Source organism: Vidua chalybeata, chromosome Z (assembly GCF_026979565.1).
Source record: "Vidua chalybeata isolate OUT-0048 chromosome Z, bVidCha1 merged haplotype, whole genome shotgun sequence".
Taxonomy (NCBI): Eukaryota; Metazoa; Chordata; class Aves; order Passeriformes; family Viduidae; genus Vidua; species Vidua chalybeata.
The window spans coordinates 47,509,292-47,522,605 of record NC_071570.1 but is presented as its reverse complement, the minus strand read 5'-3'; the positions used below and the strand labels follow the sequence as shown (position 1 = coordinate 47,522,605).

General features: G+C 38.2%; 1 protein-coding gene across 2 annotated transcripts in view; it reads left to right on the top strand.

Annotated features, from left to right (window-relative positions):
* ACO1 (aconitase 1) overlaps positions 1–10,342 on the top strand; it is a 35,768-nt gene extending 25,426 nt beyond the window's left edge. For both annotated transcript variants that reach the window (XM_053968939.1, XM_053968940.1), the window contains exons 11-21: positions 449–608; positions 2,750–2,885; positions 3,380–3,464; positions 3,733–3,889; positions 4,425–4,549; positions 5,296–5,400; positions 6,118–6,260; positions 7,075–7,222; positions 7,636–7,758; positions 8,708–8,893; positions 9,652–10,342. In XM_053968939.1, coding sequence (XP_053824914.1) covers positions 449–608; positions 2,750–2,885; positions 3,380–3,464; positions 3,733–3,889; positions 4,425–4,549; positions 5,296–5,400; positions 6,118–6,260; positions 7,075–7,222; positions 7,636–7,758; positions 8,708–8,893; positions 9,652–9,765 — 1,482 coding nt within the window. In that variant the 3' untranslated portion in view covers positions 9,766–10,342. The remainder of the gene's footprint in view (positions 1–448; positions 609–2,749; positions 2,886–3,379; positions 3,465–3,732; positions 3,890–4,424; positions 4,550–5,295; positions 5,401–6,117; positions 6,261–7,074; positions 7,223–7,635; positions 7,759–8,707; positions 8,894–9,651) is intronic.
* The last annotated feature ends 2,972 nt before the right edge of the window (positions 10,343–13,314 follow it).

Sequence of the window (13,314 nt, the reverse complement as noted above, 5' to 3'; positions counted from 1 at the left end):
GACTATCAGACCTTTGCCTCTCAAATCAGCTCCTGGTATATATTCAAGCTGTTTGATAATCCTGGCTTAAAAATTTTATGCTAAAACCTCAGGACTAGATTGTGTGCTAAGATTGTGTGTGATCAGGAATCTGTAACATCCAGGAGTAAAAAGCATCTGAGAAATCCAAAGAAGGATATATCCATGCAGGAAGACAATACAAATATGTTTTGCTGCAAAGACTGCCTGTTTTACCAGTAAACAGAGAAGAGGAGAAACTCCAGGAAAAAAAAAATTATCCATCATTTTGGTTGACCAGAGATGCAAGCCTTCACCATCAGACCTAAAAGCACAAGCATGGATGTGACTAACAGTTGCTTCTTACTGGTGAAAAAACAGCCCATACTAATGTTCAGTTAAAATGTTTATGTTAACCAGTCCTTTTGATTCTTACTTTCTCCTCCTACAGCAAGGATTCAAGGGATTCCAAATTGCACCAGACCGACACAACAGCGTAGTCAAATTTAATTTTGAGGGCCATTACTTCGAGCTTGCTCACGGCTCAGTGGTGATTGCTGCCATTACAAGCTGTACAAACACCAGTAATCCCTCAGTTATGTTGGGTGCAGGTAAGCTGATTTGCTTAATGTGCAGTAGTTTCTCTATGGCTCTGAATGTGTGTCCTAAAGACAACAGCAACACTGATGTAATTCAAGGTGTACAGTGCTGGTTTTGTCATTTGGAGTGTTAAAACTGAGCTTAGTTTCTAAGACTAGCAAAGGACTTGTGGAAGTGGTAGCTAGAAATGTAGGTTGACAAAAATGTATTCTTCCTGCACTGTCTTTTCTACAAGGCAAGCTGGAACTTAATTAAGCAACACTTTTGGCACTTTTTCAAATGCACAGAAGCTGATACATAGAGATAAGAAGAGGCTGTTGAAAGTCAGAGCCAGAAGAGGAACAGTGAAGAATGGTCTTTTGGTGCAAGTCTGAAGGTGCTCTGATCTGTCAGCAGAGTGAAAAACACACATTTAGCTAGAGGTTGTCCTCTAAAGTTATTACAAGAGTCCGGAGGCATGATAGGTGTGAGTTGAGGAAGCAAATTGTATTCTCAGGGATTGCCAGCTTTCAGAGCCTTTTCATTTATATCTTAACTGCATCCAAAGGAAGCCACTACAGAACAGTCTGACTTGGTTGTATAAAATTTCAGGTCAGGAGATTGTTCATTTTTAATATGATTAGTCCAGGCAGAAAATTTGTCATTCCTAATGTGTGCTTCTGGCAACAAAGTAGGAATGACGAATGTCAGCTCAAAGGGTTCAGTCTATACTGGACAAGTTTGGCCCAATTTCCCAGGTGCTTGGCTACATGTTTGCATATTTCTTTCTCTTCTCCGCAAACATACACATAGATGGTATCTGTCACTGTATGATAATTGCTGCACAGAGGCTTACTAGTCTGTCAGACTGTTCATGTGGTGCAGATTTTATTCCTACAAAGGTCAGAAGGGATGTGCACTGGGCAGTACAAAGGCCCTTCACCAGAGCAGATTACTTCCTGGTTAAAGTAATATAATTTCTTCTTGTTCCTGTGTGGTGCTAGGAAGCTTTTGGGCTGTCAACATTCTCTGTCAACAATCACTTTGTGTTTGGCTTTTTGATGTGATATTTATCACTTGTTTTTAGACTAGCATCTATCTTTGCATACTTTACATATCTATCAGCAGCTCACCACCTCCCAGGCCAAAGGTCTTTTAAACTCTAGCAACAGGTTCGAAGTCCATCATAAACTAAGACGTGGGGCAAAGGAGAAGCAGAGAGAGACCTGCTCGTTTTCTTACCACTTTGAGAGGAATTGAATTGAGTTCAAAATTGAACAAGGTGAACCAGTCCACTTGCCTTTAACAGCATACCTCTTTCCTCAGGCCCATTCTGCATTATCACAGAAATATATCTGTATTTTTTTCTTCCAAGGATCAAGAAGTAAGTTTTCTCCAGGCAGACTCTGTTTGCCTTGTCTATTCCCTCAGTTCTAGGTGGATGTATCCCTCAGTTGTGCCTGGTGAGAATAGTTTTCTCTAGTTTTGGCTCTCAGACTAATGACATTCATTTTTAACCTTCTCTGAAGCAATAGGGATACTGAATGCACTTTGAGTGCATTCACTACTGTGTAATGCACAGCACCCTCAAGAATGTAGTCCTAAGGATTTTGGTGTATGTGCTCAAATTTAGTGGCTACTCTCACCTTTGCTGCCTTTCTGTACAGCAGCATTTATGTTTTGACCGTGACAAGGAAGGAAAAAGTAATTAGGTCAGTCTCTGATAACTGTTGGTAAACAGCAGTGTTGAGAACCTCTGAGATACCCACAAGAAACACAATAGTTTGGCTTTTAAGATGAGATTTCAAATGAAAGTAAATAAACATACAGTGTTCCCAATTAAGTAACCAAGATAAAAAAATCCAGGATATGAGCAGTTGTTTCAAACTACTGCTATATGTCCTGTGCACTATGCATCTTATGAGTGCATCTCATGGAATGCAACTTCCGTCAATTTTCTAGTGGAACAGAAATTGCAGGCTGGATGTACAGTTCAACAGAGCACTTGTCCTCTAGCTGGTTGTCACAGAATTAGTGCTGTTGGCTTGCTGTACCATTTCGTTGTTAGTGCCTTTTCTGTTCCCAGTTATTTAATGGTATTTCTCTTAACATGCTTATCCACCAAACAGTCTCACTTCCAGGAAAATCTGCAACTATCCTCTGTATTTTTCAGGATTGCTTGCTAAGAAAGCTGTTGAAGCTGGTTTGACAGTGAAGCCGTACATTAAAACTAGCCTGTCCCCAGGAAGCGGGGTTGTCACTTACTACCTGAGGGAGAGTGGAGTTATGCGTTACCTTTCTCAACTAGGGTAGGAGTGCTTCTCTTACTGTTGTCCTATGGCTGCTTAACTAAAAGCTTTGTCAATAAGTGATGCAATAGAATAACTATTTCTCTGTACAGCTTAAAAGATATCGCAGGTACCTTATGATATGATCCTGCATGAGTGAACACATTGCTGTTGTGCTGGCTAGCTTTGTACCAATGATGAAGGCCTGCTGTAATTTCTTGAAGACTTATGTTCTTAAGCAGGACAATGGGTTATTTTCAAGACTAATTGTTTTGAAACAGTATAAATGACACTACATTGCTGTTCCTCTTGCTAGGTAACACATTTCCCATGCTGTGTGCATGGACAGTCACTGCAGTGGTAAAAATAGAGCATTTTAAAAATGCTGTTCTCCACAGCATTTCATTTGTTAAAACAGTATTTCTCCTGAAAGTAACAATTGCCATCTGCTGAGTGGTTAAATGTCTTGCTCCAAGGTAGCTTTTTGTTCACAATTATTTTTATACTTTGTATAGGTTTGATGTGGTGGGTTATGGCTGTATGACATGTATTGGCAATAGTGGACCCCTACCAGAGTCTGTTGTTGAGGCCATTACACAGGTATGCAGTTTTTCCTGTGCAGCTCATTTATGTAAGCTGTTCTCTGCTGTGTGCTGTTCTGGGCTGTTTTTATACTGTGTGTTCACTCTTCAGCTCTGTACAAAGTAAATTCAGTCTATATTCTTTTCTGTAAGAAGTGTTTTGGGATTGTTCAGGAGACAGTTCTGTGACTGGTCACTGTTGCAGTGCAGTGAGGGTCTGCAGACTTGCTGTGTGTGTGGATTCTGCAAGCACCTGACCTATCTTTGTCTCAAACTCCATCTTACAGGGAGACCTTGTGGCAGTGGGTGTGTTGTCTGGCAATAGGAATTTTGAAGGGCGTGTCCATCCCAACACCCGTGCTAATTACCTGGCCTCCCCGCCGCTGGTGATAGCCTATGCAATTGCAGGGACCATCCGGATTGACTTTGAGAAAGAGCCTTTAGGTAAGACAGTGTTGGGATGTTTCTTTTCACGGCTTATGAACTAAACAGTTTGGAATTAAGCACTTCAGAAACATTTGGCCTAGAGAAGTGCTTTAAAGTACTAAATACCGCTGGGAAACAAATTATGAAATTTATGTTAAGAGTCAGAGATAATGGAGTAAGAATAATGCTCACACTTGGCTTCCCCCTAATTCCATATTTTTGGTCATATTTTTGGCTATATCTGGTTGATAGTCTTTCAAGAGCCAACTTGAGTTAGTAGATTTTCAAAGACCTTCAAGGACCTTCAAAGATCCGCTCCAGCATAAATGATTCTATAAATTATTCTGGAAGGCCATTGGAAGTCACAAAGGAAGGGTTATGTACAGGTATTACCAAGTTTGTGACTCAGTTTTCTGTCAGACCCTTGCAAGTGAAAGAAAGTGTGTCTTGTGAGTGTTACAAGGAACACATAGCCAGAGAACACAGTGGTAAACTTTTCTTTCTTCTTAATGAAAAAATTATGCAACAAAATTGACAATACCATTTTATACAGGAATAAATGCTTCAGGGAAGAAGATTTTCCTGAAAGATATCTGGCCAACAAGAAATGAGATTCAGGCTGTTGAGCGTCAATTTGTTATTCCTGGGATGTTCAAGGAGGTCTACGAAAAAATAGAGGTGAATGAATCCTCTTGGCAGTAGTTTGATTGATGTACTATGCTATTCTAAAGATAATGAAATTAATTTTTTTCATCTCTAGGTTTTGCTCTTGTTGTGATAGATATTCAGATGAGTTTTTTTTTTTTTTAAATCTTCTGGATAATTAATTCATTCTTTCACACAGTCATGTTTTGAAAATTGTTCCTTACGATATTTTTAATGTAACATGTAGATAGTGTGTTTTCGACAACCATCCCGAGCTGATACTAGAAGGTGGAATATTCCAGCTTCACAGATGTTTGATTTTTTTCAGCTGACATAATATACCTTTGCATTAACTAATAGGATTGATACCAGAAGAAAGACTTGTACTTGGTAATGTCTTCCTGCAGATCCTTCTCGAGTTTTGAAACAAAATATTCTTATGGTTTTTATGTTAGGGAAGCTTCTTAAGATTACTTAAAAATATAGTAGACAATTATAAAGTGTTACCTGTGTACATAATACAGGTTATTCTCAAAAAATAGGATGAATGTCTCTTCTTTTGTAATGAAATTAGGATTTTCCTAAGTCTTTTAATAGATAGAATAATGTAAAAAACACACCCAAAAGTAATGTAGATAGTTATGTGCATTTTCCAAAGTGCTCTAAGAAATACTTAAGGCTTTTGCTAAAGTCTAATTTGTAATTTTACCTGGATTCTGAAGTAATTATGTTGCTTCTGAAAACTTAGAAATCAATGAAAGGATTTTTATGTTTTTCAGATAGTAAATAAAGCTTGGAATGCCTTAGATGCTCCTTCAGATAAGCTGTATACTTGGAATCCCAAGTCTACTTATATCAAGTCTCCTCCTTTCTTTGATGGTCTGGTACGTACATGCTTTCCCTTTGAATCAGGCCAAAGTGTGCAGTGATCTTAATTCATATTGAAGGAGAAGGAAAGCCACTTCAAGGGACCTGAGAGGATTCATAAAAGCCTATTGAGGCCTTAGTTCTTAGATGTTACACTTGGTTCTTAAGTGTTCTTAAATGAACACAATTAAATGTTAGAATTGTACTATTGTGTTCATTTTAATACAAAGATGTGAGTGAATCTCAAAATAGTAAGAATTTCCTTTCACTTCAGGGTTCTTGAAAAGTCTCCTTTTCCTTTTAAGTTGAAATCCTTCTAAATGGTCACAAAGCAAGTGAAGAAAAACAACAGGAAATTAAATGCACTGTTTTGCCTGCTTGCATGTTGCACCAAATAGTTCAGTGTTTGAATTGCTAATTCAGTGCCATTTGAAAGTAAGTGGAGTCTTTCATGCATGCACATGTCTAGGAATTCTCGATTTTCATTCATGTATCACAGGAAGCCTTGGCTGGTTTTTATTGTCTGTTCTACTTTCTTCATGCATGAGCTTCTGGCAGACAGCCAGGGCATCGTATGTTCAAGAACATAAAGATTTTTAATAGGGTTGGATTTTTTCTTTCTCCTAACCTGTATAAAAAGGGAGCCTTTATTTTGCAATTTGCACTTTTTTGAGAAAGATAAAGGTATTATTTTTCATACATTAATTGTTTTGTTTGTATTTATGATGGCTTAGACTTTGGCTCTTCAGACCCCGAAAACAATAGAAGACGCTTATGTCCTGTTGAGTTTTGGGGATTCTGTGACAACTGACCACATATCTCCAGCTGGTAACATAGCAAGAAATAGTCCTGCAGCCCGTTATTTGACCAGTAGAGGGTAAGCACTGCTTATTGTTCTTGTCATACATTGGGAAGAGAAAACAAACCATAAGTGTTATGCCATGTTACAGGCACACATACCTTCTGTCTGTTCACATACACTTGTATACCCTGACAACTGCCTGGACAATATATAAAATGAGAAAGAAATGCATTTCTCTTTCTGCTACTTCAGCAGCTCTCACTAAATGTAAGAAGTAGACTAGAATGTGTACATCTGTTATCCCTTTAGAGTTAAAGACCTTTTTATGGAAATAGGGGAAGAAGATGACTTACTGAAAAACTAGCCTGTACATTTATTCATAAATAAGGGAATCAAGATTTGTCTCCCTATCAAAGCAAAATGACCATTTTCTTTAGTGCCAAAAATGGGGTTTATATTAATTTCTTCTAGCACATAGAACTATTTCACATATCTTGGCTCTTAGGCACTACAGAACATCTAGAAGTTTAGGTTTCAGTGCAGCAGTAATAACTGGAAAATCTGTTGTGATTGGAGTCTTGTAAAATGTTCATCTTTTTCCATGTCCAGTCTGTCAGTGTAGTACTTGGGGTTCAACCCCAAGGATACTAGGATTTCTAGGGCAAGAGTTGAGAATATTATGAAAGCTGCTTTTTCTGACCAAACTGTTGCTATTTGTAAATCATTTTTCCTTCAAAACATCTCAAAGGAGAAGTATTGGCTAATTGGATGCTACTGCCAGGGTGGGAACTACACACATACCTACCTCAGAAACACCAGTTTATTACTTTTTTTAGAGCAGAGTGCTTTTAGTCTAAAAACAACACAGTTTCTTCTTTTCCCTTAATAGCTTGACTCCTCGAGAGTTCAATTCTTATGGCTCCCGCAGAGGGAATGATGCTGTCATGGCCAGAGGGACATTTGCAAACATTCGCTTGGTCAACAAGTTTATTGATAAACAAGGACCTCAGACAATCCATTTCCCTTCTGGGGAAATTGTAAGTACACATGCTGCTGTAAACTGTGGCTCACTGTCAACAGAGTGGATTAGTGCTGGCTTTCCTTCTTACCAGCTTAGGTCATTTACTTCAGTACCTTTTACGTAAAGCTAATTGAGGGGGCAGGAGCTGACTCAGGTAAGCAGTCACATGTACCTATGCAATGTGGTGCTTTCAGGCATATCAGTGGAGAGTGTAACTACTGTAAAAGCATCAGTGGAAGATGGAGATTTGCATTGGGAGTGAGATCAGACTAGAAGCCACAAAGTACTGTATGGTCAATATCCTTGAAGTGCTACTTGGTGGACGTTGTGGGCTTCAGTTGTTTATGTGGGAACACTTTTTCCTCCTTTCCCTGGAACTGTGATTCCACTTGCAAAAGGTTTACGAAGCATTTGGTATTTTTATTCCAGCTGGACGTGTTTGATGCTGCAGAAAGATACAAGCAGGCTGGTCATCCTCTGATTGTGCTGGCTGGGAAGGAATATGGTGCAGGAAGTTCCAGAGACTGGGCTGCTAAAGGACCATTCCTCTTGGTGAGTGGCTTCAGTAATCTAGGAGGACAGTATTAACAGTGCATTTATTTGTCAGTAAGACTAGCTTATGACCAAATCCTGGGTAGCTCATTCTCACTTTTGGTAGCAAGAGATATTTTGAAATCTCAGCTGCTTCCAAGAGACACAGTAGAGTTGCAAAAGCTATTTAATATTAATAGATCTTGTTCCAACTGGAAGGCTTGACTGATCTTCATCTAGAAGTCCACAAGGCCACACTAGAAAGGCCAATTTCTTCCACTTTCAGTAACCCCATAAACTATAGGTCTGCTTTCAGCAGCACCCTTAAGCTCACTTAGTAAGGAAACTAGAAAGTGTACACTAGAAAGTGTAAGAGAAGAGTATCAGTGAAAATTAAATTTAGCATGATTTCACCATGGGAGCCAAATACAGATCCACATACAGTGAAATAACTGTCTCTTTCTTTGTCTGTCCATTCTTACACTGTTTACAGTAAGAACTTTGATTGAAGCTTTCTTGCATTACTAGAAAAATGTGCAAGAGAGTTGGTGTTTAAGTTCATCTAGGTTTTTGCAGTTTTCTTCTATCAATGAGTTTTTGTGTTAAATGTATTAACATGTAAAATTTTCAAAATTAATTAAACTGCATGCTGGTGCTTATAGGAGGGCAACACTGAATTAGGAAGACTAATGGAAATTACTAGTGGTGCTCTGCATAAGACATGTTAAAGTAGATGCAGGATTGCTGAGAAAATGTGTTACTTTTTTGAGTCAGGCTTCTTTTAAAGACGTGTGAAAGTTAATGTACAGTCAAGTCATCCTGGACAGTTTGCTGTCAGACAGACTTGCTGACTCTACCAGTAGCTGGTAAATGAAATGGAGGGGACCACAAAAAACCAAATTTTCTTCTTGTGAGTACAGAAAGACTGTTTTGAACTATGAAATAACTCAACCTGTTGTGCATTTCTTAGGGTGTCAAGGCTGTGCTTGCTGAAAGCTACGAGAGAATTCATCGAAGCAACCTAGTAGGAATGGGAGTGATTCCTCTGCAGTATTTACCTGGAGAGGATGCAGGAACTTTAGGACTCACTGGACGGGAGCGTTACACGATTATCATTCCTGAAAAACTTAAACCACAGATGAATGTCCAGATTAAGGTATGAGACACCTAAGAGCTGAATTTTCTGAATCACTATAATTTTAGTCAAAATTAATTGTCTCTTCAAAACATATGCTGTGTCATATGGCAGTAAGATTTGCTTAAAATAGGGAGAAGAATTGAGATGGTGAAGGAGATTAAAACAGTTATTCTAATAGGGGTTAAACTGAAGGAGGGTAGAATTAGGTTAGATACAAGGAATAATTTGAGATGAGGCACTGGAACTACTGCCCAGACAAACTATGGATTCCTTCTCCCTGGAAGGGTTCAAGGTCAGGTTGGAAAAGGCTTTGGGCAACCTTCTCTAGTGGAATGTTCCTTGCTCATGGCAGTGGGGGTTCAAACTAGGTGATCCTTAATGTCCCTTCCAGCCCAAACCATTCTACGATTTACTGTGACAGGATATAAAAGCAGGATGCTCAAACTGTTTTAATTAACAGAAAGCCATCCTGAATTTTGGACCAAAATAGGACAAATTTTGGACAAAAAAGGACTCAAAAGTCCACTATTAATTTCTCAGTTATAAATGAAACAGCAAATGCAAAGAGACTCCATACTGTGTTTGTTATGGTTTGTTTTAAACCACTTTCCTCTCAAGCAGCTTCTTGTAGTCTAGTGTGCATAGAAGTATTGATGCCTTTAGCTTTCTATCACATTTTCAAGATAGCAAAACTCTCCTAGTAGTTTATTTTACTATGATGTCAAATAACATGTGCAAGGTTCTGCTGCTTGAATGACTTTCTTTGACCCTAACAGCTGGACACTGGGAAAACCTTTAATGTCATCATGAGATTTGACACTGATGTGGAGCTTACTTACTTCCACAACGGAGGCATTCTAAACTACATGATCCGGAAAATGGCATCCTAATCAAAAACAATTAAGCAAAAAGGTCCAGGTACAAACCTGCTTCTCCTGAGCACAATGAAACTATAGTAATCATGCATTTCAAATTGTGAACCATAAAATGAACAATTTTTTTTCTGTGGATTGTATTAGAAGACTTGTTTACAGTGCTGAATTTTTCTGTGTATCAGGAAACTGGACACACCCATATAAAGTAAATAGCATTTAATAACTGTTTTGTATGGCAGTTGGCTTGACTTACCTTAAAATACAGTGCAAAAGTCATTACAATACTGGTGGCATCTGTAGAACCATTGAAGATCATGTGCTGATCACTTAGTTTGGCTCTTAAGTTCTATACTCATATCAGTGATCTAGAAATTAACTGACAGTATAAAAACATTTTTATTCCTTCCTGATTACCTGACATTGACTTGCTTTCTTATTCAGTTAAACAGAATCTGAATCTAATATTGAAATTATTTAGCTGTTTATTAATTTAGAAAAATGTGAACTCTGTTTAAAATCTAAGCCTTTGTGGAAAAGTGGACTTATTGGGGATATTTCTAATAGATAAAATTAAATTTATTTTTAAAAAGTTTGCTGGTTCTGTCATTTTATCCTTAGTGTTGTGATGCAGAGCAAAACTTCGACTTACACTCTTCTCTTTGTCCCTGTAGGAACAGAATCATATGAGTCTTGACTTTCCATGCTTTAATTCTAGTTTCTTTGACAAGTTTGCATGAGCTAGAATGAATACAAATACTGTCAGATACTGGCAGTCTTCTGTAACCTAACAGAATACTGGCATAATACAATTCCCTCTGTTTTGTGCCCTCAAGAAAACAATCTCCGCACTTGCAAGATCCTCATCAGCAATTTCTATGTCAGTTAGCAACCAGTAATTACATTCATGCACTCAGTGCAGTCAGTGACTGCCCAATCAAAAATGCCGTGTGACTCCATTTACAAGGATAACAAACAACTCTTACTCAGAGATAAAATTCTCACTCTTAAGTGTATTTACAGCAACCACCACAACAATTAACATAGTGGAGAAATTACTTCAAATTTCCTAATGTGTTTTTTTGTGCAGTCAAGTCTGGCTGTTTCTGGATAAAAAACAAGTATTAAAATAGTTATGAAAGAAAAAACTTCAGGAGGGCACTGCACTGTACCTGAAACAGGCTATTGCTTGATTGTGACAGAGCTCCTCTAGTAAATCCATCACAGGCCCACCATGATGTTGCAGGGTCTGAAGTGTGTCTCATGAGAAGCTGAGAGCCAGGACTCTTTAGTCTGGTGATGGGAATGCTCAGGGATATCTCTGCTGTTTGTGTACTAATATCTGAATGGAGGGCACAAAAGAATATGCAGCTAGGCTCTTTTCAGTGGTGCTTAATGATAGCAAAAAGCAGTGGGCACAAACAGTGTGAAACACAGAATGTTCCCTGTGAACAACAGGAAACACTTCTTCACTCTGAGGGACCAAGCACCAATGGGAGGAGATTGCCAGGAGAGGTTGTGGTGTCTACATCCTTGGAGATGTTCAGATGCTGTCTGGACATTTAGACATTGTCCTGGGCAATCCCTTGGGTCACAAGATGACCTCTAGCTTTTCTGTGATTCTGTGAACAGAGTAGTTAATATGGTAGCAATCTTAGTAAGAAATGTGCAATTTCAGCTTCAGGATTTAAAAAAAAAAAAACCTAGATATTCTCAAAGGCCAAATAGAGTGCTGATGTTCTTGCCCACCCTACCATCTTCACTGAACAAGTGTATTGAAGGAAAGGCTTCTTGTATCAAACTGAATTCTTATTATTGTGTTACCCCATCAACCTTTAGTATTCATTTAAACTGAATTGCAAAGTTGTTTTAGTCTGAAATGGTTGTGTTCAAAGAATAGGAAAATACCAGAACCTTTGAAGTTCAACTTCCCAGTAGTTATTACTATAAACTGGAATTTTGGACTGATTATTTTTTTTTATGCCAAGAGTCCCAAAGCAGATGGTCCTTTCACAGAACAATTTGATACTTAAGAACTGTGTTTTTTCCATGTACTTTTAACCTGACAATGCTAAATTAGCCTTTTTCAAAAGTATTTTGCTCCTAGTATTTTTGGAGGGGAGGCATTATCTAAACATAAATCATCTTAATTCATTGTTCTGTGTTTCCTTTTGGGTAAAAACTAAGTACAGAGGAAGTTACTGTAGGACTGAGATTCAGCCTTCCTGTACAGTGCATACAGCTTTCACAGTAAAAGCCATGGACTGAGGTGGAACATGAAGCAGTGCTTACAAAGTTCTTTTGCTTTTAAAGTCACACAACACTTTACAAGAACACCACAAGCTTCACTGAGTAGGATTTAGGCAGTTTAAATTAATTTTTGAACTCATAAATTTAGGTTCATTCTTTTTAACTCTTAAATTAGGTGTGTGGGGCGGGGGGGGGGGTGTGCTTTGGTTTTGGGGATTTTTTTATTAGTTCCAGTGTTTTGTAACATAATTCTTGCGCATACATACCTTACCACATTGTCAAATACACAAAGGAACTTAAAATGCATTTAGTTTTCGTTCCAGAAATACTGAATACTAATGTCATTGAAGATGTGTGGAATCAGCGGGTGCTTTAAAATGTTCAAGTACAACATTTCATAACTGTAGGAATTTCTGGTTTTCACGGAGAAATCTGGAATCTGAGTAAAGAGGACAGATTTGAACAAACTAATGCCTAGACTTTGTAAGAATGCTAGATCAGCTCTGACAGGAAGCTTACAGTATTTCCAGTGTCTTGAGAGATTTTAGGTGATAATCTATGAAACAGGGCATCCAGGTAAGTGCTAATCCCCATCAAAACTGAACCTCCTCCCATGATCCAGGGTACCTTGTCCCTCTTAGGACTTGCTCAGTTCAGCAACACAGGAGGATGCCCATTCTGCAACTTGAGCAACAGCAACTTGATCAAGGTGCAGTGGTACAAGAAAGTGCTACCATTTTAATTACAAGGATGAATCCCTAAGAGGGCTTTGCCCTACTGCATTTCTTACTGTTGCAGAAGCATTTCCTATTAAAGATAGATTTAAGAGATGTAGTATCTTCCTTACAGAAAAGTTACTGGACGTTCTTCTTTCAATTTTATATATCAATGTCTAGAACATTAAAAGTAACACTTAAAAAAATTTCAAAAGTAGCTAGAGTACTGCCTGAAGTGTTAGTAAGCCATGTTGTTTGCAAGGATATGCAATCCAGCAACATGTTAGTGGTACCAAAGAAGATGCTGATTTGCATCTCAATTCAAAGTCAACTAACTAATCATTCAACTTGATCTTCTTTTTTTTTCAGACCAGGTTCCTCATAGCCATAATGATTTGGATCTAGACACCTAGGCACATATTTGTCCTTCTAGTGAAACTTCTGGTGAAGTATTTCATTATATAGCAAATATTGGTTTTAGTAGCTTTACCAGCCTTTTATAATCTAGCTAGATGCAGTGAAGGGCCTAGCATAAAGAACAAAGGTTTTTATAGAAAATTGATCATTGATCATTGCTGCTATTTCAGCATAGCACACTAGA